This window comes from Dryobates pubescens, chromosome 19 (genome assembly GCF_014839835.1).
Source record: "Dryobates pubescens isolate bDryPub1 chromosome 19, bDryPub1.pri, whole genome shotgun sequence".
In the NCBI taxonomy this organism is placed as follows: domain Eukaryota; kingdom Metazoa; phylum Chordata; class Aves; order Piciformes; family Picidae; genus Dryobates; species Dryobates pubescens.
The window spans coordinates 21,878,985-21,906,750 of NC_071630.1; the positions used below are offsets into that span (position 1 = coordinate 21,878,985).

Genomic DNA, 27,766 nt, shown 5'->3' on the forward strand with positions numbered 1-27,766 from the left:
AATTGCTTTCTGTAAGAGGAAACATCCAGGAATATCCAGGAGCAAGCTCAGCTTTAGGGTGTTTCAGTTCTATTTAACATCAAACAAAAAATCCAGGATACACATATCTCTGCAACAGTCTTAGAATCAAAGAGAAAGTGTGTCTGCATTTGTGTGTGTATGCATGCAGAAGTGTGTGCCTGCTCAGATGCATATGTGCATGCCAGTTAGCACATCCTCCAGTCCACAAGTACCCAAGCACTGTGAAACAAACAGTCTAGATCTGCTTTTATTGTTTGAAGTCATGGTTAAATGACACATTCTACAGAGGGATGTGCAGAGCCAGATTCCCAGCAGAACCAAATTGATTGATGGAGCCCTAGTGAATTACACAATGTGTTATCTAGACCATTGAACATTCACATGGATGTAGTTTTTTATTCAATGCTAGAAAGATATTAGTTCTAAAGACTTTTAAGTAATGCTTACTTCAGTTACCTTCTAGAATCAGATGAGTTTTTTCACCAAGGACAGCCATTTAATTTCTCCTTTATCAGTAGAGATTTTGAAACAGTACAGGGCCACTCTAATTCCTCTTACATGGCAAATATTTTGCATGCTGTTGGAGCTGACATTGTCTGCACAACAGACCAGTTTATACCTGGAGAAAGAAAGAAAGAAAAAAAAGAGTTAAACTGACAATAGGAACACATTAAGAATCTATCTCTAGCCTCATACCCATTTTGCACGAGTAGTTCACATCTAATATCACAGACGGAAAGAGGAAAATCAGAATAGTATTTGCATGGAGAAGTTTTGAGGCTAGTCCTTGAGGAATCGCTCCTGGGTTTCTCACAGGCAGTTACCAGATGCTGCCTGGACCTTCCCGGACAGTAGCACTAGCCGGCTGTGGCCACCAGATGGCAGACTCATATCAAATGGAAGAGGGGAGCAAGTCAAACACAAAGCAGGTTTCCAACTTCTCTATCAAAAAATGCCTTTGTGAGTGCAGTTTATAAAAGTAAGACAAACAGCACTAGTCGGAAGAATTAAATAGGGAAATGCTAAAAAGGGCAACGGTTTCTTAGCTTCTGGTTCATCTGGGAATTCCTGACAGATATTTTTTTGTTAGTTTGGAGTATTTGATATTCTGCAGTACATACTTCTGCCTACTCACATTTTATAGAACAGACACATACTGGAACTACTTTGAAAGAATTACAGCTTTATTAAAAACATTGTGGTAAGAAAATATGTTGAAGTATCCCTTTACAGTGATGGAGACAGAACTAATCTTTCTCCCCTGGTGTTTCCCCAGCCTTATTTTCTGTGGCAGTTGTGATGATCTGATTTGTACACAGCGCTGTTTGCAAGGACTGGCAATCATAGGGAGAACCTGGAAACCAGACAAGGCAAACTGTACACTGCTCAAGCTTCCATTACAGACAGATTGTACTTAGACCAAATGTATCATTATGGTTACTCCTTAAGCACCTGCAGTTGCAAATCACAAATAAGTAGTTAATAAGAGTAACAATTAAGTTTCATTAATTCTGATGATACCTTTGTGGAAACAGTCACGTCAAAGTGGGAACTGAACTATGTGACATAAAACAAAGCATGTGAACAAAAGTCATGTAAGAGGCCAGGAGCCAGTAGCATTAGACCAGCTCTCTCTGTGCAGAGACTGAAGGCTTACCCCCACCGTTGTAGTGGGTTTCCATAAGAACCTAAGGCAAGTTTAAGGCCAGGCTGAAATTTCCTTTTGGGTTGAAACCAGAAGCATTTAAAGGCACAAGACCAGCAGCAAGTGGCGAGGAATGGTGTGCAGTACTCCTCATCTTGAGCTGCCCAGTGCCTGGCCTGCAGCAGCCCTGGGGTAATGGCTGTCCCCGCAAGGGCAGGTCCTGGCCCCTCTTTATGGGGCAGGCAGGCAGGAAGAATCATAGAATTGTTTAGGTTGGAAGAAACCTTGAGGAGATTCAACTGTTCAAGTTCAACTCTTAACCCAGCACTACCAGGTAACCACTAAACCATGTCCCACAGCAACACATCTACACAGCTTTAAATCCCTCCAGGGATGGGGACTCCACCACTGCCCAGGGCAGCCTGCTCCTGGGCTTGACCACCCTTTCCAGGAAGAAAGTGTTCCTAATATCCAGTCTAAACCTCTGCTGGTGCAACTTGAAGCTGTTTCTTGTCCTATCACCTGTTACTTAGAAGAAGAGCCAGACCCTCACCTCACTTCAATCTCCTTTTAGGGAGGTGCAGAGAGCAATGAGAGCTCTTCTCAGCCTCCTCTTCTCCAGCTAAACAACCCCAGTTCCCTCATCTGCTCCTCACAAGACCTGTGCTCTCTTCACCAGCTTTGCTGATCCCCTCAGGACCTGCTCCAACACCTCAACATACTTCTTGGAGAGGCTCAAAACTGAACCCACTATTTGAGGCGTGACCTCCACAATGCCCAGTAATGGGGGGGACAATGTGAACCCTGTGCATAAAGAAAAGCTACGGCAGAGCTCTAGATTTCATCTACTCAGGGCCAGAACCTCCACACCAGCCTTCTGCAGTGATGGGGATGCATCCTTTTCCTACAACCCACCTCAGCTGATGGGCATGGCCGCGTTCGCCTCTTTTCTCCCTCAGGTAACAGACCATGATCCCCAGTAATCGGCGCTTACGAACAACGCAAGTGCGGTACCAGCCTGCAAACACCGCCTCGGCCACCGGCGTTGCACTGCGTACGGGTGGTGCACACGGCTCTGGCCAGCGCGCAGCAGCCGCGCGGCGCGGGGGAAAGGCGGGAAACGCTGCCGAGCCCGCTGGCAGCGCCCGCCTGGCAGCGCCGGGTCCTCAGGGCACGCCCGGCACTCCCTCACCTGCCCCGAGGCGGGGCTGCCCGCAGTGGGCAGGGCTGGCTGAGACGAGCCGGACCGAGCCGGACGCGGCAGCCGCGGCCCCCAGCGGTAGCTCATGCGCAATCGCCCGGGGTGGCAGCGCGGCAGGAGCATGGCGCCGCGGGTGCTGCCGCTGCCCAGGCAGCAGTCCTTCTGCCCGCCCACCATCCCCAATCCCTTCGTCCACCCGCGCCGCCTGAGCGCCGGGGACAAGCTTCGGGTAAGGCTGGCAGCGCGCGCGTGAAAGGGTGCCGGGGCCCGCCCTGCCCGCCTGGCCGGGGTCGGACAGGGGACGGAGCCGCCTGGCGCTGGGATGCCTATCGGGGCGGGCGGGAGCGCGGAGGGGAGGGCTGACAGCCCCGGCTGTGCTGCACCGGGCCTGGGCTTCTGACGGCTTGGCTAAACCGGCGTTACTGTCGCCACTTGGAACCCAGGGACTGTCACCAGTGCGGGGTGAAGGTCAGTGGCCGCTTTACAAACGCCTCCTTCCTATGGCAGAACTCGACCGTGTGAAAAAACACGGTTTAAACCTGCCGCCTGCTCCGCCGAAACTGCGCTGCTATGAGAGGAGCTGGGCTGCAGCCGGGCCCGCCGCAATGCAACCGAGTAGGGAAGGGACAGCAGCCAGCCTGACACTCAATTAAACATCTGCAGCTCTGGGCCTTTCGAGGAAGAGGCATCTAGGAAGGATGCTTCCTTCCCAAGTGCAGCATAATTTGCTTCCGGATCTAGCCTAGTGACAGCAGAAAATGAACAGGCTGTCTAAATGGTCAATGAAACAATGCAAAAGGTATTCAGTGTCCAAAAGTCACTGTTTTCTGAAAAGAACTTCTTGAAGCCATACCTCCTCAGAGCCCCCAAACTGCATGCATGCTCTGCACACACACAGGCTTATCGACTTCAACTTCTAACACTAAGCTTGCAACAAGCTTTTCAAAAGATGTGCATAATCATTACAGATAACAATCCAGCCTCAGTCCAGTTTGCTTCCAGTTTGAATCACAGGAATGTACTACTACCCATCTGTCCATCGTGTCAGATGGTTCAGCTCTGGAGTGAAGATGAGGATAACTTCTTCCTGATATAATAAGCCAAAACAGAAAATAAGTTGTTGCAGTAATCCTGTTTCAGAAGCTTAACTCACTTCAGGCTGATTTTAAGCCTGGGTTGTGGAGGGGCAAGGAGTTAATGCCTTGGTTCCATATTACAGAGTGAACAACAAAAAAACTATTCCCGGTTCCATTGGGTTACTGACTGGTGCCACTGGCTGAATCCAGTGAGGCTTCTGAGCTGAAGCCTCTGCCAGCACAGCTTGTGAATGAATTCACACCAGACTTACCAGGGTACTTTGACAATTAAGAAAGTAAATAATATTTCTGGACTTTGGTTTTTGAAAGCAGTCTCTTTAAAAATTGAGCTCATAACCAACCATGAACTGATACCTCAATGAGGACAATGAGGACATCATCATGTAGGTGATCTTACAGCAATTTCTGCTGATTGTTATAAATATGCAAGGCTGATGTGCAACTGAATATTTTATGTTTCATACAGCTCTTCCTCAAGTTATAAACAATGTTTGCCTTGGAGGTATCTGGGTGGAGAATATGTGAGAAACCTGGAAAACAATTTCAAATTCTTTTCTCTCACGTGTTTCACTAGCAGTCTGAAACATATTCCAAGTGAATCTGAATCAGGAGCTGTAGGCATGAACCCCAAAGAAAACAGTCTCTTACTGAGGTTCCAGAAATGGACAGCTCTCTGTGCAGGCTGCTCTTTCTAGAGGACACACAGACTGCTTTCAAAAACTTGCAATTTTAAGCTATTTGTTTTCATTCAGGAGGAAGGGATAAAAACCATGTTGTCTTAAAGCAAGACACGCTCCATACATAACACTACAATGCACCTGGAAGGAAAAAGCATCTGGCTGGGCCATAGCCTGATGCTAGTGAGCTCTTAAGCAAAATTGCAGCAGTCACAGAATTTTAAAGCAGAGAGACAACCTTTTTGCAGTGTGTGTTGCTCCCTTCTGTTCCTTTCCCCCTGTAGTCACAAAGAGTCGGATACTTCCTGCTGTCTGTTTTATCCTATGAATATCTGCTTCTCTCTTGCTCAGCACTGTGCATCAGACCAGCTGGGAATCAGAGCCTTACCAGACAGCATTACTATAACCTTCAAGAAAGGGAAGTGTTCTTTCTCTTGCCATTTAAATTGAGTGTAGGGTATTGCCATTCTTGCATGTTAAAGAATTGGTTTGTTATATTCCCCTTATTCTATACAATTCTTTTAACATGCACTGATAAAACCAGCTACAATTTCAAAACCCTCTGTGGGAGCCCAAAGCTGTTTTTTCATTTCTTGGTGAACTCCTTGAATGTAAGGGCTGCTGTCCCCTGATGAATGGAGCTTCAAAGTGAGACAGGAGAGCCGTCTGCATTTCTTTCGGCTTAGCATATAAAAGGAGGCTTTTTATCAGACTGGAAAGTGGAGCAGGAAGATTTACAGTTTTTTGCCAATCCTTGTATTGCTAATAGTTTACCAGCCAAAGAGATTATTCTCTTTCTTTAGAATGTGCAAAACAAGGATCAAATGTGCTGTGCTGAACATCTGCACCTGCCAAACAAGATTCTAAAACAGTTGTTCAGATAGTTCTGGTTTCCATCCTCTGACTGAGGCTGGTTGTAGTTCAATGTTGGGATTTATTAACATTTTAGTTCTGGTCATCCTGGGTGCTTCACTTGTCCTCCTAACTTCTGAACTGCAACTACAAAACACAAATACGAGTTAAAGCATTACTAGATTCTACTTTGATCAGAAGAAGTGCTCAGTGGATTTTGGTAATGGCAGAACCAGCATGCCAAACATTGTGTTTGACCCTGTGCTTGGAAATAAGCAGCTAGAGTGCCTGGCAGAGTTGTGACTGCTCTGGACGCTCAGGGAAGACCTTGCCTGCTTTGGGAGGTGGTCCCTCAGTTTCAGATGTCAGAGCAGCTCAGTTGGAAATGGGCTTCATTCTGTTCCCCAACCTACTCTTCTGCTGCTTCCTGGATAACTTATCAGCTGAACTAAATTTCAAACTGAATTCTGTGGCTTTCTCATAGACTTGCTTTTCCTCTTGGCCTGTTCCTAACACCATTGACAATGTAGGCTTGTGTACTGCTCTAGGGTCAGTCAGCAGTGGGAGTGTGACCTGGACTGCAAAGACTTCTGCAGGTGTCTGCAGCAACTGCAGTGTCAAGCTATGCCACTGAAAGTACACAGGTGACTCCAAATGTGGGAAAAGGTTCTTTGGATGACTCAGGATAACTACCTTTGTGTTTATTGTATACAGAAACTGGAGTGGCTTGGGTCCTACTTAGTAAACTAAACTTTGAACCTGTATTTTTTTCGTATGTTCTTCTCCTATACTTTTTCTTTTCTAGCCTACCTTGACCTTTCTCTTTTCTGTCCTTTTCTTACCCTACTTTGCAGCTGATGGAGCAGAAATCAATTCTGCCTCATTACACAGTGACCTAGAAAGCCAATAGCTTGCATCAGCAAATTGGTACCACCTGCGCATCTGCCTAAAATAGATTAATGAATTTATGAACGTTTTGAGGAAGGGATTGTTTTCCTTTTGCTGTTGCATCTTTTATTGCTCATTGTAGGTCAGTGCATACATATTCTTTCTTCATAAAGAGAAAAAAAGTTAAGTCCAAATACGGATTTATGCTACCTATTGGTAACTGAATGCCCCTGGAATGTTGAATGGGGACAAGAGATCATAGTACAAGAGGATGCATATGAAGAGAAAAAGACTAGCAAAGAGTCTTGGTTGGTTTCATTTGCCACCTGACATTTTCAGATTTGTCACAACTGGCATCAAAGAGAGTGGGAGCAACAGGTCTCCAGGGATAACTCTCATACCCAGCTACTGAACCCATTTCTGTGATCCAGAGCAGTCCTTTTCCTGTTGCCCATGAAGTTAGGGTTACCATTCCACAGCTAGTTATATAAAAAAGAAATAATCATACTTGAATGTTCAGATCTCTCCTGGCAACATGTTATATGGCAGTGCTTACAGAACATAAGCATCAACGCCTTGCATCTGCTTATCCTAATTTACACTGTATCCACTGCCAGTCACCACGCCTTTGTAACACAGAACAGAGTCCTGGAGGCCCAGAATTCCTGTGATTCCTCATATGTATCACAAGGTTTACAGGCAGAGGCCAGTGCTTCTCCTGAATATTTAGCAGGAGACAGTAGAAGGACTTAATGTAAAGATGGAAAGAGTTTGGTGGGGAGGGAAAGGATCATGTTGATGAAAGGAAAATTAGAACTAGTCTAGTGTATCACAGAGTTGGATAAATAATCCTTACAGATGCTTGTGTTCCAGACATACTATAAACACTTGTTCCTTTTCAAAGACAGGAGGTAACTTAAAATCCACCATTGCTTAATATCATAGCTGAAGTAAGTTGCAAACTACTTTGTAAAACTTACTTGTTATTAAAAGCCTTGCTTTTCCTGTTCCTTGCTGAAAAGCTGACTAGAAAGGCTGATTTTGAGAGAGGAACACTGTTACTCAGCTACAGATTTTCTTCAGTAAAGCACAGAAAACAGTAACCTCAGAAGCAGAAGTTAAATTAGCATAACTGTCCTTCTGTAACTCCTACCATCCTCCCAAAACTGGAGGAGCTGTCAGCCTGTGACCATGAAACACTCTCATGTAAGTTTTGAGGAAGTTTTAGAAACATAGCCCAAATAATGTTTTTTTAAATCACTATCACAGTTCTGCTTGGGTGTGTGTCACTGTGTGCACGTGTGTGTCACTGTGTGCACGTGTGTGTCACTGTGTGCACGTGTGTGTCACTGTGTGCACGTGTGTGTCACTGTGTGCACGTGTGTGTCACTGTGTGCACGTGTATGCACACACAGCTGATCCTCAGTGAGTGGCAGGAGAGCTGAGCTTTTCACTGTCTTAACAGGAATGCTGGGCTAGGACTGGGACATACTCATGCAGCAAACCTGCTTGCCCAATCTGCACACTGCTGTGTTGTGCCACACAGGCCAGCCTTCAGGATACAGTAATCTAACCTAATGTAGTGGGGTGAAACAATTAAGGATTTCTTCCTGCCCTACCCTGTACCACAGCCGCCTGTTAACAGCCCTGTGCCAATGCACCTGTTTCCCAGAGCTGTGCCTTAAAAAATGCAAGGTAAAAATTCCTTGGGGGAAGGGCTGGGGATGATGTTTATTTGCAACCAGGGCATGTTAGTGTTTCTCTTTCCCTCCATTTGTATTACAAACATGTATGAAGAAGTGGTGAACAGGCTTGGATCTGTTGTATACTGAGTTGGCTGCCTATTCTGGCTGCCTGCAGCTGTCACAGAACTGTCTCAAAGCAAGATGGTAACAGTTTCCCAATTGTGAGGAGGAAAGGGAATTAAGTTTCCTCAATTTATTCTGAAAAATCAAGGAGGTCCCAGCACAGAGGTTAATATCCAAGATGCTTCAGCAGAAGGCAACAAGTTAGTCTTGATAATCGGAAGGCTTCTGCTGTGTGTTTACCATGAGCAAACAACTTCCAGAGGCAATGAGCCAAGATCTGCTACAGCAGCTTCAGCAGCACAGTAAAGTCTGAACCTTGCCTTAAACTACTGAAAACCATTTTGCTGAAATCCTAGCTCAGAAAAGTGAAGTTGTTTTGTGTGTTCACTACTCCAAGTAGCAGTAGCGAGGGTCACTTGCAGCAAGTGTGACTCAACACAGACTTGTCATTTGGAAAGGGCAAGAGTACATCTTATTCATCTTGACAATCCCAGTTGGCTTCTAGGCAGGCTTCTAGTGACAGAAGGCTCTGTGCAGGAGATATATATCAGCTGAGCAGACTCATTTGAGCTGGTTTTATGTTGCAAAGTCCAAGTATAAGCTAAAGGCAGGAGACTCTCTTTACCATATCTGTCTAGCAACATCCGAGCCAAAAACTCGAATACTTGAACACTGAAATCATTGGTGCTTTCCTTACCAAATCACACAGCTGCAGTGCTGGTATTTTGACATCTGTGCAATGTAGCTACACAGCTATCACTGTCATTCCTCTTGATACCATTTCTTGAGATTCTTCCCTTCTTTTTTTCCAGACTGTCCTCCAGGGGATTATTTTGCTACCCCTCCGTGCCATATGCATTATAGTCCTCTTACTGCTAGCATGGCTGCTTGCATCCATCGCAACTTTCCGTCACCCTGGAATAGGATCTGTGCCACTTAAAGGATGGAGAAGGTAAAAAATGACCAACAGTTGTGAAAATTCTGTGCATTTTGGATTATTAATAACACAAGAAGTAGAGCCTAAAGATTATTTTTTCCCCTTGCTCTTCTCCTTTTGATTAAAGAAGAGTCCTCAGTCAAATCCTAGTTTTAACCATTCAGGTGAAGCCACTTTCTGATGAACGTATTTTACAGCAATAGTGGAGCTTTATAAATAAGTAGATTTTCAATTATGTAATGGCTAAAACAAATCAGTAGAAAAATCTTTGTAAGCTATTTGTATGCCAAAACTTATTTTAGTAATAATACTGATAAAAATATTTGAGTGAACAAAGTCATTAAGAAAAGTGTTTGGTAATGTCCTATAGGCTGAGTTTCTGTTTAGCCTGTGTCATTCCTGCTATGTTGTGACCAAGTTAGCTTTGATAGCTCCTTTCTTAGGTATGTTGTCCTTCAAGGAGTATTTTACAGTGGCCTCTGTGGGCTCTGGATTTCAGCTGCTCAGCTTATGACCTCAGGGTTATAAAGTTCCCGTCTAGCTGCCTTGCCCTGTAGCTGCATGCAGGCAGAGGAAGGTAGAAGTGAATTCTAACAAGGCCAAGTGATTACAGGGAGTCCCATGAAGGGACCATGTCCCCTACTGGGATAACATGTTCCAAAAGGGCAACATTCATCTTACTTGTTTAAAAGTGCTAATAAAAGAACAGTATCAGAGTCACCTAGGTTCTTACAGGAGGGATACTGAACCCAGCCTCCCCTTGCAATAACCAAAGGAAATAGGCTTAGCAAGGGGTTGTACATTGTCTTACCTTCAGAATTCTAATCTTGTTTCAACATGAAAAAGCAAGGTTCTACTTCTCAGTCCTACTACTTCTTCTACTTCTCAGTCCTACTACTTCTATGTCTTCTCCTTTAGCCCTGCACTCTCCTTATGAGTTGTGAGAATGAAGAAGTATTTTATGGACTTTTCTTTTGAAGTACAAAAGAGACACTAACTGTAAAATGGGATAACATTTTCGTGTTTCTGTTCACAAGGAGGATGATCCAGACAGCCCTCTCACGGCTGACTCGCACCTTGTTCTTCATAATGGGTTTCCAAGTTACAGTGAAAGGGAAAGTAGCAAGTCTGTCGGAAGCTCCCATCTTTGTTGCAGCTCCTCATTCAAGCTTTTTCGATGCCATTATTTCTGCCCTAACTGGAATGCCATCAATAGTGTCTAGAGCAGAGAACCTCTCAGCTCCAGTATTTGGCAGTAAGTATTTATGAAAAAAATATTATGTTAGAAGTCAGCATTGTGGCATGAGGCCAAAACCCTTCTCTCTGAATGGTTTCTCTGATTCAGGAACAGATTTTTTAATTGGTTAGGCTCCATCTGTATTGATGGATTATTTCCAGTGAAATCCCTGTGATAACATTCTGAATTGCCAGAAAGTCTAGAAGTATGCTGTTTCCTTTCAGATATGAAATATAGCATCACTTTAAATTTGCTTTGTAACTAAAAGCATGTTTCATGACTGCTCAGGCTGGCACTTTCTCTTAAAATTCTCCCAGTGGGTAGCTTGACAAATCTGTTTGCCTGCTGTCTTTTACCAGGGGTTAGTGAAGGTCATTTCCAAACACCCAAACTGCAGCGCTCTGGAAAATACCATACGTATGAATTTAACCTTGCAGGCACTCCTATAGATTTTTTTTCTAATGGGAGCCAAACAAGGAAAGAATAAAAGAGAAGTTACTCAAAAAGGAAATGTAGAGAATGGAAAAGATCAGGTGACTCATGCTTCGATTATTTTCTCCTCCTTTCGGCATGAAAAGAATGCCCATTTGCATTATTACTAGAATCAGCTGTAGACTTTCTGCTGGCTGTACAGTAACTCAATTAAATTCAGTAGGCACCAGAGAAAAGTGCTTTGTAGGACATAACCTATATTGATCTTCGCTTAAAAGCACAGGAGTGGGATATAGAAGACAATTCTTCCCTAAGTTTCTCACCACATCTCCATAGGTCCCCACATTCTGATGTAGACTTCTGATTGAAGTAGGGTGTTTTTCTGTAACTTACACAGAAGCTGTGCATGCTTGGTGGCTGAAGAGGGATATCTTACTTCTTCAGCATAGCTCAAACTATTTGTTGGTGGTAGTCTGCATGAGTCAGGACTGAGAGTAGCCCACGAGCAGAGACCTGATCAAGTCTGTTCCTTAGCAGTGTGTGAAAATGCTCAGTGAAAAATAAGAATGATATTAGTAGCAGGTGTTTGGCTGAATTTGGCATATTTATACCTATTGTAAAGCTCCTCAGCTGGCAGTGTGTCTTCTGTATCTTACTTCCCATTCTGTAGAATGAGAATAATAATAACGCTCTTCTTATCTACTTAGACTGAAAGCTATTTGTACAGTCTGTCTCCTAGCATGAGAATAACAAGTTTTTGCTACAAGGAAGCCTTGAACCCCAGTTGTTTTTTAAGCAGTAGTACAAAACAAATAAAACTTGTTACCTCTTTCACAGCAATTTTAAGTTCCCTCCAGCCTGTGGCAGTTTCTCGTCAAGACCCTGATTCACGGAAGAACACAGTCACTGAGATAACTAAGCGGGCGTTATCAAGAGGCCAGTGGCCACAGGTAATAAACATACCAGCACTCTTCTGTCATGTACTCATATTCCATATTCATTTTGTACCTTAAGATCATGGGTGCCCAGCTGAACAGGATTCTGTTCATATGTGAAGATGAAATCAGTTTTGAGGTGTATGACTGGTTTAGGAAAGGACAAGAGGCCAATGCCCAGAAAGATTTTTGTTGTGAAAAATGGGTCAGTTAAAGTCCCAGTACCAACTGCTGTTCCAAACATAGATGCTCTTGACTTTCTCTTCTCCCTAGTCACGTGCTGTCTTCAGCATAGCAGTTAACTTGCAGTGGTGTATGTGAATTCCTATCCTCAAGCTAGGACATGCAGGAGAAGCAAAGCTGTTACATAGCAGTTTCCTAACTGAGCAGCTGATGAGATGGGTAACCCAGGTAAGGTTGTCCAGGCTCCAGCATGCACAGGACTTACAACTTGAGTTTCGTATGTGGAAGAGAGCTCAGTTCACTCTTTAGGTTAATAATGCACTAAACCCGAGACTTTCAGATCAGTCTAAACTGTGGAAAGATTTTAAGGTGGAAGCAATAGTTTGTGATTCTGCACAGTGTTTCCCATGCTCATTCCTCAGCAGCAAGATGCTGTTGCACTTCAAGGCCTTGGATGGCTTTCCATCTTGAAACAAATGGAGCAGGGCTTGCTCAGAAGGGAGAGAAGTGTTGAGGCAGTAAGTCTGCTGCTTTCACAACAGGCAGAGGGCTAGAGTGGAAATCCACATCCTTTGCAAGAACTAAGACCTGGAGCAATTGCGAAACTACTGACATCTCATTTAGCTTCGTCCCTGCCTTCTTCTGTTCCATTGACTGGTCTCGGGTTCCCCTCAGATACTACAAATACAGTATCACTGTCACTGCTATACAAACAGGGTCAGCAATACAAGTCCTGTCTCCAAAGATACCATGTGCAAATTTGTGTATAAACACATAGGTCCTGCTTGGAATTAGTTCTTTACTTGTTTTCTTAGCAGTTCATTCACTTAGAATAAAAACCCAAAGTGACTGATACAGTAGCTAAAGTCACAAGATCTCTTTAGTCATAGTTGAATACATCCTAAATGACTGAGAAAAGTTAACTTGTCCTTCAACTTTCCTTCCAGTGAATGGCTTTTCAGGCAAATTGAAAGAGGCAGTGAAACTCTAGACTTCAGTAGCAGGTATCTTGACAACAGCTAGACCTGAATGCAGTGCTCCACTTTCTGAATAGTCTCTAGAAACAGAGAACATGCAAGCAGGGAGACCAACACTTGCCACTTTTTCAGACTTGGCATTATTTAGACATTTCATGCATCCTTTTTACTTAGCAAGCACCTTATAAAAAGCCTTTTAGTTATAGTGTTTAGGCTACTTCAATTGACTTTTAAATGCTTTTTTCTAAGAGGTTATATTTTTAGAGCCTGCATTATTTTTGTCAGTCAGTTATATGGAAGATTTTAAACATGTCCACATCAAAGCTAGGAAGGGAAGATTTCAAATACGCCTGTGTCAAAGCCAAGAAGGGTTTGGGGTGGTTTTGAGTACTGTGCTTACAAACTACACTGATGCTTATAATGTGCTCAACTGTTATGAATAAAGTGATTCCAGCAAAGTCCTGGTAGACCTAATCTCTGCGGAAGAAAGCATAGGGAGGAAAGGGGAATTGGCTCGATACCAATACTGCCCTTGGGATGAAAACTAGGTATGTGTTACAGCATCAACAGTCCATGAGTCAAGTAATCTGGGAATCTCCCAAAGTGAGTCATCAGTACAGATGATGGTGTCACTGGGTGATACCTAGTCCTGCACCCTGGTCACACCTTCTTCCTACTCTGGGGTTGGGGTTTTTTTTGAGAAACTTGACCACAAAGTGACATCTGTCATATCCTCCCCAGAGTGCCTGGGCTGCATTCTTTTAGCACAACAGAAAAGAAAGAGTAGCTGGGTTCTCTGTTCCTTCCTCCTCAGACCAAAACACAGCAGGCTGGGCAGCACTCATGCTTATTAATACCATGAGGTTCTGATCAGTGCTTCTCTCAACCCTGTACCAAAACAAAGGGGAAGGGGGGAAGGAGGGAAGGATTACTTACTCTGTGCCACACATAGAGCTGAGCTGTTTGTTTTATTCTAGTTCTATGCAGAACAGAGGCTAGGTGAGAATTCCACAAAAATGGCATACCAGTTGAAATTTGTGGCAGATATTTACATAGTAACATTTATTAGCTATGCCTCATGTCAACATCTGTTAACTGGCTGTTGGTTACTTCCTTTCTTGCCTCATCTTAAAGATACAGCTACCCTTGAATTCACTGCACATGCTCAGAGGATAAGGGGCCTATTTGGGTAGGGGGCTTGTCCAGCTAGGAGGTGTGATTCTTCATTTTATGATGATATTATAATGAAGTAAGTTCAACATCAGGGCACCAGTTTGGGGGACTTTGCTTACTTTACCAAACAATGTTAATTCTCAAGAACTCAGGTCTGGTGTTTTGGGAATCTTCAGCCTTTCATTCCTGGTAAGGTTCCTTGGAACTAGTTATCTTGGTGTACTCTTACCCTAAGATAGATTGCATTAGCATAACTTCATCAACTCCTCTTTCTGAAACCATCTTATCCTAAGGTAAGCAATGTCAGCCTAACTTTTAAACACTCATTCATCAATCCTACAGTGATATGAGAAACACAAAGCTTTCCTATATTCCATCAAGGGCTGGATTCAGTGTGTCACACTGCAGCTCACAGTGCATCTAACCCAGTATATTTCAGACACTAGTTCAGAACCCTTCTGGGTGTTTGTGTCTGAGTCATTCAGGTTCAGAGGCTGTGCAGTGCTGTGTAACACCTTCAGAGCTCTGCATCTCAGTTGCACATTCTGTCTCCACCTTTTGCTGCTACCCCGCAAGCTATGATCTTATCACAGCCAGCATCTCACTCATGCTATACCTGCAAACACACAAGTTCATGTCAACCCAGACTCTTGATGTCTATACACCCAGCAGTTCAGTAAGGAGCTGCCAGTAGAGAAATAATTCCCATATCATTACCAACACTAAATATTTCAAGTGAAATACTTAAAGCCATATTTCTGAACTGATAAAGGGCATTCTCCAGAATTCTACTCTCGCAAAGCACAGGTTTCCGAATCAAGATGGATCAGGTTAGTATTACTGTAAGCATCCTTCCCTTTTTGTTCATTGCCTTTTGAAACAGTGATGATGCAGTGCACCATGTCACAGAGCTTGCATAAAAAGTCAGCCTGTGTGCAGCTGATGCTGAAGTACAATATTCTCATGAAATCTCTGTGTGTATATGTACATATTTCTTTCTCTTTAAATCCAAGATACTGATTTTCCCAGAAGGCACCTGCACAAACCGGTCTTGCCTGATCACCTTTAAACAAGGTGAGAGATTTTTTTTGCATTGTTGTTGGAAAATAATGTGTGAAAGATTCGTGTGGTGGTTCTAGTAAGGCCTATACTTCTGCAGGAACACAGCAGCTCTGTAGTAATGTCTTATGTCATTAAGTTTTCAGTGCCACTAAACCCATGATTTTATACTAGACAGTTTACTGTTCTGATTCTGGGTATTTTGTAGGATGCAAACTAGTTATGATGAATATGGTTAGTTGGTTGAAGTTTTTTCCAGGCACAGTCTTAATCTTATTTGTTTACCCAATTTACCTTGACTGTGATTATTATGAGTTGAACTGCCAAAATACATGCTTCTGATGATGTTCTTTTAGCTCAGTTTACAGTCATGCCATCTTAGATGGCTGTACATTTTGTCATGCAAGACTTAACAACCAATTTATGAAAGCTCTTAGTACTTATCTAGGCAGGCCAATAGATTATTTTTAACACAGAAAGGTACTTGGTAGCATCACATTGTGCTGCACTGTCCTGACATTTTGCTAGTTGCTTTACTGATTTAACAATAAAAGGGGGGTGAACTATTGCCCCCCCCCCAAAACACCCAAAAACCAAATCATAGAGACTGCAACAAGAGGAATACTTCCCATTCTTTTCAGCTTCTTAGATATTTCTCTTTCCACAAACCATGTCTTACAGCAATACTTAGCACTCCCAACTGTTGTATTAGTCTTAACAATCAAATCTAATGTATGGTTGCAGGTGCCTTTGTTCCACGAGTCCCTGTGCAGCCTGTGCTGCTCCGCTACCCCAACAAGCTGGTAAGCAGAGCATTCTTCTGTCACTGGCTGCTAATACAGAAATAAAAATCCTGACTTAAACACTACCCACAATAAAGGTTTTGAATTGCCACTGAGGAATCTGTTGTCCTAAGCTTTAGCACTGGACAGCTAGCTCTCTGAAGCAGCCCGGCTTCCCAAGTGTCACCCAGTTGCTGTTATGACTGTGAAAACCTACTGCTGGGCTTGTTAACTATAATTAAGTAAGAGAGAGCACAGGAAAGTATTGCAGCGGAAGTCAGAAACTTCCTGCAAAGCCACAGTGTCTGTACTTTGAAGTCTAAAATTCACAGAACTTCCCTATTAGTCATAATTTTTTGTTTAAGGTCAGAATACTCTTACTGTAAAGGGGTTTGCAAAGTTTCTGAACAAAAGCAAAGATGAGCCATGTAGTACTGCCAACATCTTCCCATTAGGCAGCTTGGGAGGGCATCTTTGCAGATGGGTCTTTCTGTCCATCTCTCCCTTGTTTTCTCATGTAAATGTTTACACAGTCTGCCAAGTATTGGGGTACAGAGATGTGGCTCTGTTTCACTGACAGGTATGTAATGCTGGGACAGGAGTCCAGCAACTTGATAACTTTTTGGGTTTTTTTTAACCATCTAATTATCCAGCAAATCCAGACAAGACCAAACTTCTCATTCCTAGTGGTTTTTAAGATGTAACCCAACTGATTGTTGTTGTTATTTACAAAGATTCCCTTGTAAAATCCTTTTACAGATCAATGTCAAAACTACAGTGAACTACTAAAGGGGACTAGTATTGCATCTCACTAACAAGATTTAAGATCTGCAGTATACCTTGTCAAACTTGTATATAAGAACTAATAAACATAGAGCAAGGAGTGGCAGGGGAAAGCAAAGAAAACCAAAAAGGATGGTAGATTACCTACACAGGACTATGAAAATATCATCTGCTTTTACTAAGCTTGTGCATGTTTTATATTGTAACTTACCTGTCCTTTAACTTTCATCTGGTTCTGTCATACATTTCTGTGTTGTTGTTTTTTCCTTAGGATACTGTGACCTGGACATGGCAGGGCTATTCACTGTAAGTTTCTTAATCCTACTGAATATTACATACAGACATTTCTCCCCTGGTTGCTAAAGAATCTGCCAAACAGATTGAGCTAAGCCAAGACACGCGTTCTTCTACATCTGCTTTTATAGAGGGGAATACTTGAGGATAATGCTGTCATGCAGTAGATTTCATATCTGAATGGCTAATGAGAGGGATGGCAAATGGGGAAGCATTACTAACACTGTTTTCATTTTCTCCAATGCTTTGCATTTTAAACTGCAGCAGAAGAAAGATTTTAAATTCTTTTTCTTTGGGAAACAATCCAAATCCAGGGACATTTACAGTTTCCTACATAGCAGGAAACCATGGACATGGTAGGAAAGTTCCTCCTACACAGTAGGAAACTTCAGACAAGGAAAAAAAGATTTTTTAAATCCCCTCTGGTTATTCATTCTTCCTCCTTTTCATTTGAAGTCATGTGAGAGTAAATAAAGAAAACAGGCAAAACAAGGATTAATTTTTCCTGTCTTTTCCCATTCAAACATCTGGGATTCTCCTTCAGTTGTTTACTTTTGCCCAACTCAGTGGAAGCAATTGCTTTGAGACCCCAGTGAAGCACCCATATATAGAGTATCTGGCCTTAAAGTAACAACAGTGATTTTGATAAACCAGTTATGCAACAGATTTGTGTTTATTCCTCACTGCAGGTGGCTTTCTAATCTGCCAAAATACCAAAGTATTAAAAAACCTTTACAGCTGCACTGACAGTATGGCTAGAAAATAGTTTTCACCCTCTGAACATTCATTAAAATGTGGATTTGTAAAATGAAAATCCTTTCTTTTCCCATGGCACTCGTAGGGTGTGTAAGGACAGCACAGCAGTAAGGACAGTACAGCAGTACTGATTCACCCAACAGCTACAGGTTTGCAGGCAATTAATTCTGAAATATATCTCAAGTAGTGGAACAGATCATGAGCACTTTTAAGCTATCATTAGTTAATCCTAGCACCTGCACACTTATAGAATGGATATTATCAAATCTTTAAATGCCCATCCCACTTGCCCAAGAGGTTTTTGCTCTTAGTGCTGTTACAGTTACCAGCATACTGAGAGTAATGAATATTGCAATTTCAGTTGCACACTACAGATTTCTCCTGTGAAGGATTTATACTGCAAGACTGAAAAGGAGCTGTGTCTTCAGTTATGAGTGATGGTGTAGGCATAGGGAAAGAAAGACAGTAAATCAGTTACTCCTGTGGAGGGCAGGCAGCTGCCCGTTCACTGAAAATGGAAAAGCATTCTAAGTCTGGTAGCTGGAAGATGAAGGCTCAAAACCTGCACGAGTACGAAGGATGGATGTGGTAGAATCTAGAGATTCCTAACCAAAGTAACTGGAAGCAGAAGAACATCCTCCATGCAAACCTGCAGCTCACAAAATGCTGGGTATTGTGGCCAGGATGGGGCATTACCAGCCTCCTCCTCAGAAACTTCCTGACACAATCCCTGCTTTCACGTACTACTTCTTTCTTACTTTTGTGCCTTACTGGGAGCAATACCTAATGTTACCTGGTAGAAAAATCAAGCATTAAGAGTGGATCCCTACAGAAAGTAGAAAGGTTCCCTTTCACTGTTCTGCCTTTTCCTTTTCTTTTCAATTTTATCCAAACCAAGAACAGAACAGAGATTACTTGAAGGTTTTCTATTATAATTTACTTGATATAAAGAGCAAATGCACATTGCTCTTTAAAAATCACAGTGAAAAAGACAAGTCAGAAGTGGAAGTAATTATCTTCATCTTCTTTTGCAGTTTCTTCCTCCCCCTACCTGTGGATACTAAAATTCATAACTTTTTCTAAAAGCACTGAAGGTCTTAAACATATTTGAAACCCTCACCCAGTATTGGCTGTGTTTTTGTCCATGTTTTTGAAAAGTAACACCTACTGATGTACAAATACTTTGGGTTTAAGTATGTAAAATGTCTTTTTGTTCCTCTTTGCTTGCAGAAAAGAGCTGTGTGTAATGACACTCTGTCAGCTCTTCACAAGAGTAGAAGTTGAGGTAAGAATTAGAAACATTTTTGTACTCAGCAAACAGGGAGTGTATACTTTAATATAAACCATATTATTAGTCACTGTTACTGAACAACAAACCTAGAATCATGGTAATATATTTAATTTGTTGTCCATATCTATGTAGCACCTAATCTGCTGAGTTTCTAAAAGAAAGCTGTCAGAAATGCCTTTATTTTTACAGCACTGTAAAATCGTTGTTAATGAGCACCACATGCATTTACAGACAGCAGAACTAAGAATTATAATATGTTCTTTTGAAGGTAACTTCTCGGCCTCTTCTTTTCCTGCTCACTTCAAAATACCCTTGTCTTCCTCACCATCTTCCCAGACTGAACTGGGAGGTTTCTGCAACTAAGAGCTTACTTAAGGACTAGTACTTGTACCGAGCTTCACATACTGCACTGGTTCCCTGGATCATCAAAATCAGCTGCACACCACAAAGACAGATGAATGACAACTAGAACATCCACACTTCATAGTAGCAGTATTTTAACTGCTGCCTCTTAATATCAACATTCAAAACATAGCAGTGAGGAGCCAGATAACTGTGGTGAGATTGGTTTTTTCAAGTGTTGCAGTTTACATTCTTTACCAGACCACAAAGGATTGTCAGTGTCATTTGGTTTAGGGACCTGAAAAATGGGAGCAATCCACACAGCTTTTGCAAAGTTGTGCCAAGTTTTCTGAGTACAAGTAGAGTTGCTTCTAACAACAGTCAGCAGTATGGTCTTGTTGTGAAACAATGAAATTCATTTTAAGGGAGCACCTTGCTTACTGTCTAGTTCATGCAGTAGACATTTATAGGTGGTGCACTAAAGAACTAAATTCAATTATTTTGTACAGTATCCATGTCATTTAAATACATGGGAACCAGAAATAGTTAATGTAGCCCCCCTTTTCCTCTGCTTCAGACCAGAACTCAAACTAGCCTGTCAGAAAATGAGTTTCGTGCTCCAAAAGATGAAACAGAGAAAATTCTGCATCTTTTGTAGCACTGTGTGTGTCCCCTAAGCAGAACCTTTTTCATAGCATTCCTAAAAATAGAAGAGGGAAATTTCCTTGGGGAAGGAGGGGATCGAACATCTCCTTTTAGGAGTGGACATTTCTGTTGCTGTCCCATACAGTAAGAAAATAGGTCTCCACTCCCATCAGTCCTAAGCTGCCTCTACTTACTGAGCATGAGCAATTACTTACAGGACTGCAATCCGACAGGGAAGCTATACTCCAGCAGGTAAGAGCTGGGTGTGTTAGAGAGCATGCATACCACTTCAGGATGCCAGGGAGCTAAATTCATCACCCCAACTGTGGGTTTTGGCAAACTGGTTTTATTCCTAATTGTAGGTGGCTTTTTTAAGGGGATGGAAGCATATTTAACCTCACAAATTTAGGTTACTGTCTGAGCAGGACCTCAGATATAATGACCACTTTCAAGACCAAGACTCATGTCTGCACAGATAAACTTATCAGTTATGACTTCATCTCACCTGGTGATGACACAGTTCTCTGTGTCTATACAGTGTGCCTGTGCTTCCTTTATCTAAGTGATTTCTGACAGGGCCAGATGTCAGACCCTGAACAGAACTGGCAACTGCTTACAGAAGAAATGAAATCTCAAACCTTCCTGTGCACAGCTGGACCTTTGCTGTCCTTGCAGGGGAGAAAGCTTTTAGCCATAAACAGAAAAATGTTCTGGCTATTTGACAGATAACTGATTCCATAAACTTCCTGGTTTTAATCATGAAAAGGCAGCATTCTTTACAAACAAACATCTAAAGGCTGTTTGGGAGGGACTGCATTTAATGGGACAGATACTTCTGTACTGGTGCATTGCCAGCAACTCCAGTAGAACTAAAGAAGCATATTGACACATAACTTAGAGCTGTCTTCCAATGAACTGTAAGCAACACTTCCTCTGGAATGACTGTATTCTAGAGTTTAAAGGCAGGATTGCAGGGTGGAGAGTATCAGAACTCATATAAATTATAACCATAACTAAGAAAAGGCATCAAAGAGAGTTGAAAATGAACCTTGTAGGCCAAAGTCATAAGAACAAAATGCCCCTCCACACACAGATGCTGATCCATGCCATATTAGATAATTCATCAATGGTGTATCTTTAGTGTAATGCTACTTCAGCTTCTTCTCTGGAATAAATCCTCAGCAGTGAATGTATTGGCGCTTAGGTATCTGGAGTGTTTTCTAGGTTTGGGAAGAGGGGTGAGGAGGGAGATTTGTTTTGTTGGGGATTTTTACTCTCTGCTTGGAGTTCCAAAGTATCTGATTAGTGCTGTACACACAATTCTGAACTAAGAGTCCTTAATGTTTTTTTCATGGAGGAAAAGCTCACAGGAAGCTTCTCAGTCACATGCTGACAGATGCAATTACCAGGTAGGAGATGGGACTGCAGTAGTAGTGTACTCACACTAGTCTGGTATATAACATTGCTTATAAAGGGGTGTACAGACTCACTTTCTTGCCAGTGTAGCATTTAACTTTCTAACTAAGTATACATTTATTATACTTTCCTGCTTTGGGAGGTTGGTTTTTCATATTGAAATAGCTTCTTTCAATCTTAAACAGGTAGTTTGGGACTAAATGTCATTTATGTGGCCAGGGCAGAAGACCCAGAGTGGTTTCCAAGGCAGTTGAGACCTCTAGTGTCCAGTTCCTTCATTGCATGGCTGTGGGTTGTTTTTTTCTCCTATTCCAAAACAATCTTAGCAACATGGACAATTTCTTGTTAAAGGGATAACTCTTGAATTGATTAGAAAACTCCTGTCTTTCAGTTCATGCCTGTACATGTTCCTACTGAAGAAGAAAAGAATGATCCCATTCTTTTTGCCAACAGAGTCCGACAAAACATGGCAAGGTCTGTACTCAGTTATGAGTAAAATCTCTGAGAACCTTTCTTTTATATCCTATCCATAAAGTACAATTTAGTCAAATCCCACATACTACATATAGGAATTGTCCTAGATTTTAACTAAGAGGTGTCAGAGAGCATAAAGCAGGGAATGTAGCCTGTTCAATTCAAGGAAAATTGGAATAAACATTATGACACTGCCATAATGTAGCTTCACAAAATGATACAGAAGGGTCCTTTATTATTTCATCTTCCCCAGCTCTTCTTGAGTAAAAAGGACTGCAGTGATACTAAAATTATCACAGCTGAAAGAGGCAAGGCTTTCTTTTAAAACACATCCCGTCTAGACACTAGAGATTGTTTAAATTGGTACCGCATCGTAACTTCCCACCAGAGAGGTTCCCACAGAAAGCAGACACTCAGCTAAAAGCCATTTTCATGTAAGACCTTGATTTTTCTTTTTTCTTAATTTTGTTTCAGTGCTTTGAATGTGCCAGTCACTGATCACACTTTTGAAGACTGCAGACTGATGATTACAGCTGGACAGCTGACTTTACCCATGGAAGCTGGGCTGGTGGAGTTCACCAAAATTAGCAAGAAGCTCAAGTAAGAAAGTGTAACTGTTGGCTGCTGTAATTACTGCAGCTCTGCAGGTGTTCATGGCCATCTACAAAAGGATAAATGACCTGGCAATTGACTTGGCCATGCATAACACAGTGTATTTATGGATCCAATTACATACATAAACGACATGGAAATCAGAGATGAGGAGAAGCCCAGTTTGAACTAATCCCAAGTAATTCTGGGGGGCAGTGTTACAAGAAGAAAAATGCAAGATGATTAATCTCTGGTTAATGAATCCTGGGTAGCATCTGACACAAAGTCAGAGACTCAAAACTTTTGCAATAGCTTGGACATATAATAGAGATGCAGCAGAAGTTCAGCATATATTGACAGTGCCTTCTAGGTGATGTTTAGCATGATTTGGGTGAAGAGTAACAGGAATAGATGTTTAGCATCTACTCACTTTGGCTCTGGGTGTTAACTTTAATACTAAAATTGTGGTTAATTAGTCAAAGGGCCTCACTCAGGCACCCTGGCATTCAAAATTTCTTTGAAGTTGGGTATTTACGTTATTTTAACCTTGCTTCATCAGTCTGAGCCAAAACAAGGCCATCTTATCTTCATAAGACTCCCTCCTTCAGCTCTTTGGTGGGACAGCTTCACAGGGCTTCATCGAACACAAACACCTGCTGATTGCAAATGACCTTGGTCCCAAAACTACTAAATCAACTTGCCTTCCCGTCCCATATTAAGCTAGGCAGTTATCCCACACCTGGGAATCCTAGTTATTCTTACTGAGGTGCAGTGGCATATGTTGCAGAGAGAGCAGACAGTTCTCAGGCTGCAGCAATACTAGTGTTTGGGTGGAGAGTCAGCTAACGGCGCTGAGATCTATTCCCTTCTGTTTAGGAAATACCCTGGAGCACGATGCAGCAAAATAGTGCTGCACCTAAATTTATGGTAATGGAAAACTCTCTGCTAGACTAGCCTAGTAACTGCACAGATGATTCTAGGTTTGGGAAGTGACTCTAAGGAAATCTGATCTATCCAAGCATAGTACTGCCTGCTTTTAATATTAAAAACTGTCATTAATTGCTGATTTCATATAAAATATCAGGTTGAGAGTGCAGCATTTCTAATGCTGTACACACATGCTCTGTTTGGCTATTTTTTTGTCTGAACACTGCAGTAACTCCTACTGAAATTCCATCTGTCCAGATCTGCTGTTTACAAATACCTCCTCCCTCTCTTGTTCACATAGCCTAAAATGGAACCATGTCAGAGAGCAGCTGGATACCTTTGCTGCTATTGCAAGTGCCTCCAAAGGGGGGAGAATCGGAATTGAGGAGTTTGCAGAGTACTTGAAGCTGCCTATTTCCGATGTCCTTAAAGAGCTGTTTCTGCTCTTTGACAGGGTGAGTAGTTGCTAAATCACTTCTTGACAAGGTTTTGTTAAAAATCACATCCCAAGAGGATTTTTAATTTGTTATGTCCAGCTTAGTAAATGCTTCTTGGTTAGTAACTCCTGCAGGCAAGATAGTTCCTATAGACAAAGTCTGGTCAGTTTGTAGCTTGTGAGATGACAGCCATTCCTTGGGCCAAGCTGCTGCACTACCACCAGATGATAATCTTCATGCTGGCATTTGCTGAGTATTTCTTTCTGCCTACACCACATTATGAGCTTGTGTACATCTTGACAGCTTAATTAACTGATGAAGTTGTAAGCAGGTAATTTAAGGCAGACTGACGCTGACTACTGTGTATGTTCCTGCTGTGTTTGTGAAGGGTGCTATTAGACATTGACTCCTCTTGCCTACCTCCAGCCATAAAGGAGGCTGTGTGTTAATCTCATCAGTTAGGCTTTCCCCCATAGTCAATGGTGATCTCTCCTATTTCCTGCTTCCCTCTGAAGATGAGAAAAATTTCTGTATGGATGTGCCCCTCTGACTATACCAGAAGCATCAGTGATGACAGCATAGCATAGAGTTCATCTTACTTCTAGGCACCAGTATGTGCTATATTACAAGCAGCATGTTGTACTGCAAAGGTTTTTTGTTTCTTATCACAGGAGCTCTCCTATCTCAGCATCATTCTTCCTGACCAAGTTAGCTTTAGCCAGTACACCTGTCCTTGGGAGTACACTGCACTGTATAATGCTGATTAAAGCTGTTTCAGGATTTTTCCAGATAAAAGGATTTTACAGGCTCTAAAATAGAGAAGACTCAAGTGAATTTCCTTAATTGCTGTCTGCAAGGAAGCTCCAGCAGAGCTAGGTACTCATCCTTTCTTCATTCTTGCCTCTCCACCTTGGGGTATTAGCTCCTATGAACATCTAGTATGAGTCTTGAAGCACAGTACATATGGCAACTAGAATAATTAAGGCAATCAAGATTCCTTTCACTTTTCCTTATCTGGCACAACAGTGCCAGTGACCAGAATTAGCAATGTAATGCTCAGTTCACTAAAAAGTTGAAAGCATAAAGGAGTGCAAGAACAGGCAAGGCTCTGGAAAGCTTTTGCTGTGTTTATCTCTGAGGAACAGTCACACTGATGTGACAGAGCTGTTTTCACATTGATTCTGTTAGGAGCACAAGTATTCTGAGGCTTCTGCTCTGTGGCTTTCAGCCTCATTATTGTTGGGGATTCCTCAAATCACAAAGCCAACTACACAGAGAAGAGAAGAGAAAAAGAAAGAGGCATGTTTACAACTGACAGAAACTACTGACACCTGAGAACTCTGGCAGGGCAGCTGCAGACATGCACAGACAGGTAAAGTCTGAGCAGGCAGAACAACTGCGTTTTGCCCACACCCAGCTCAGACACAACACAGCTCCCCTGAGTTACAGAAGTGCTGGAGCTCCCTTCACAAGCCTTCACCATGTTCCTCGCTAAAGCTTTGCTGAGTGGAGCAACTGGTAGTAGTCGTGGAGCAAACCTTGCACGTGGCCTTGGAGGTCTCCTAACAGGAGGTGGACGTGGAGGTAATATTGGAGGACTTGTTGGAGGTCTTGTCAATCTGATAAGTGAAGCAGCAGCTCAGTATAATCCAGAGCCACCTCCACCTCCTCGCAACCGTTTCACAAATGTGGAAGCTTATGAGAGTGAAGAAATCAAACAGTTTCGTCGCTGTTTTGCTCAGCTGGCTGGAGATGATATGGAAGTGTCTGCCGCAGAGCTCAGGGACATTCTTAACAAAGTCATTTCCAAACATCAAGACTTGAAGACAGATGGCTTCAGCTTAGACACATGCCGTAGCATGGTAGCTGTCATGGACAGTGATACAAGTGGCAAGCTGGGCTTTGAAGAGTTCAAGTACCTGTGGAACAACATCAAGAAGTGGCAGTGTGTATACAAGCAGTACGATGCCCATCAGTCAGGCACTGTTGGGAGAGCTCAGCTGCCGAGCGCCTTGAAGGCTGCAGGGTTCCATCTGAACGAGCAGCTCTGCCAGGTAATTGTGCGCAGATACACCGATGAAGACGGGAGCATGGATTTCAACAGCTTCATCAGCTGCCTGGTACGACTGGACAGCATGTTCCGGGCTTTCAAGTCCCTGGATCGAGATGGAAGTGGACAGATCAAAATGACCATGGAAGACTGGCTGCAGCTGACCATGTATTCATGAAGGCACAGCAGAGAAGAATAAGCTTCATCTGGAGGATATACGTAGAAGATAACAATCCTGTACTACAGAACTGCAGTCTTTTCCTTATTCTAGGGCAAACGTAGCTAGCAGTAGATAGCCCAGCTTAAAAGTGTGGTGATTCTTCTTGTGCATGCATTCATCTGTTTTGTGAAGGGTTTCTGTCAGCTGGACAGCTGCATGTGCCATAGAAAACTATCTCTAGACCCTGAAGTGAGGGAATGTGTTGCAGGTTCAAAGCTTAGTTATTTCTTCATGTAAAGTGACTAATACCTGAGTATAACTAGGATATAAAAAAACTCCTAAGTTTGGTGTTGATGTTACTGTTCAGATTTGTCAGCACTTGCTAAGCAGGAATAAAACTCCCTTTGCCTGAAGGCAGTTGCTAGTAAAGAGAGTCGTGCAGTTATTTCTAACAAGGGGAAAAACATGAGAGTTGCAATAACTGAAATGAACAATCAATTTACATAACCCTATTTCATTTCCTCACTGCTTCTGCTTTTTCATGCTTGTCTGCTGAAGCAAAACCTGAGTAGTATTGTCAGGTCTACCTGCTGGCCAGGTAGACTTATATAAGGCTACTTCTACAACCTTTTCCTCCTTCGTACAATTCTATTAAGTAGTTTTTAAGTAGTCTTTCCTTCTAGCTTTACTGTAGCTATAATGACAGCAACTTAAAATACTACATTTATATTTAGAGATGCCTGCTGTAGTAATGCTGTCACATAGCAGCCAGCCAGCCAAAAATCAACCTCTGGCTATCCCAGGTAAATTTTATCAGGGTGCAAGATCATGCTCAAAGCTAGTGGGAACTTAGGCCATTCTAAGGTGTCAACTTTTGAGTAAAAGGGCAAGGAGTAACTAACTGTCAAAGAAACATTTCTTTGCATGAAGGATTACATACAGTTGATGAAAACTGCTCTTGCACCGCAACATAGCAAGGTGGATTTCTCATCAGGGCTCTGCTACTTTAGACAAAAATTGGCTAGGGTGTGTGCTAGCTGCCTGGAATGTGAGAGGATGAGTTGAGGAGGGAAATCTTCCACTACAGGCTGTCTCCAGATGTTAAGAGTTCAGGTGCCCCTCCCAAGGGAGACATCAGTGACTAATTGAGAAATACCACACAAGACCTACAGGGCATCTGAATGCTAATAGTGTACTCTGGGTTGGGTTTATTTCTAAAGTTCCCTCACTTTGATTTCTAAATCTTGCAGTTAGCATTTGGCAAACAGTATTTTCCAAACTGATGAAATCTCCTCCCTGGTATACCTGCAGAAGCCTTTTACTTGCAGCTGAGGGAAAAAAACCTCACAGCCCACGCTTTTTTTCCTTTTGTACTTTATTTAATACCAAGATGGGTCACAGAATCAGTAAAAATATTTGTGTTGGCTCAAACTGTGATGGAAGAGGTCAGTTCCTTCCTAATGGCATTCACACTCCTCCCAGTCCTTCACTGGAAATGCACAGTTACCCATCCACAGTGACCTTTGCTCTCAGCTTAACATAAAACTGAGCACAAGGGACAGTGTGACACCTCCAGGTGAGCACCATCCTACCATGTTTGTTTCAGAATTTCCCTTTCTGACATGTTAGAACTTGCAAGTATCAACAGGTGGTGGAACATTTGGAGTTACAGCAATAGCCTCGTACATGATGAGCC

At 42.5% G+C, this 27,766-nt stretch overlaps 2 protein-coding genes across 2 annotated transcripts in view; both read left to right on the top strand.

Moving 5' to 3' along the window:
- The first annotated feature begins 2,937 nt into the window (after window positions 1-2,937).
- The window catches only part of LPCAT2 (lysophosphatidylcholine acyltransferase 2), a 30,519-nt gene continuing 5,690 nt past the window's right edge, over window positions 2,938-27,766 (top strand). Inside the window, exons 1-11 of the mRNA XM_054169967.1 lie at window positions 2,938-3,096; window positions 9,002-9,141; window positions 10,164-10,381; window positions 11,633-11,745; window positions 15,077-15,137; window positions 15,867-15,925; window positions 16,959-16,993; window positions 18,968-19,022; window positions 21,823-21,905; window positions 22,380-22,505; window positions 23,725-23,878. Coding sequence (XP_054025942.1) covers window positions 2,953-3,096; window positions 9,002-9,141; window positions 10,164-10,381; window positions 11,633-11,745; window positions 15,077-15,137; window positions 15,867-15,925; window positions 16,959-16,993; window positions 18,968-19,022; window positions 21,823-21,905; window positions 22,380-22,505; window positions 23,725-23,878 — 1,188 coding nt within the window. The 5' untranslated portion in view covers window positions 2,938-2,952. The remainder of the gene's footprint in view (window positions 3,097-9,001; window positions 9,142-10,163; window positions 10,382-11,632; window positions 11,746-15,076; window positions 15,138-15,866; window positions 15,926-16,958; window positions 16,994-18,967; window positions 19,023-21,822; window positions 21,906-22,379; window positions 22,506-23,724; window positions 23,879-27,766) is intronic.
- CAPNS2 (calpain small subunit 2) lies at window positions 25,327-26,123 on the top strand. Its single transcript, XM_009899132.2, has one exon. It carries the CDS (start codon window positions 25,342-25,344, stop codon window positions 26,086-26,088), a length of 747 nt encoding a protein of 248 aa, XP_009897434.1. The 5' UTR covers window positions 25,327-25,341; the 3' UTR covers window positions 26,089-26,123.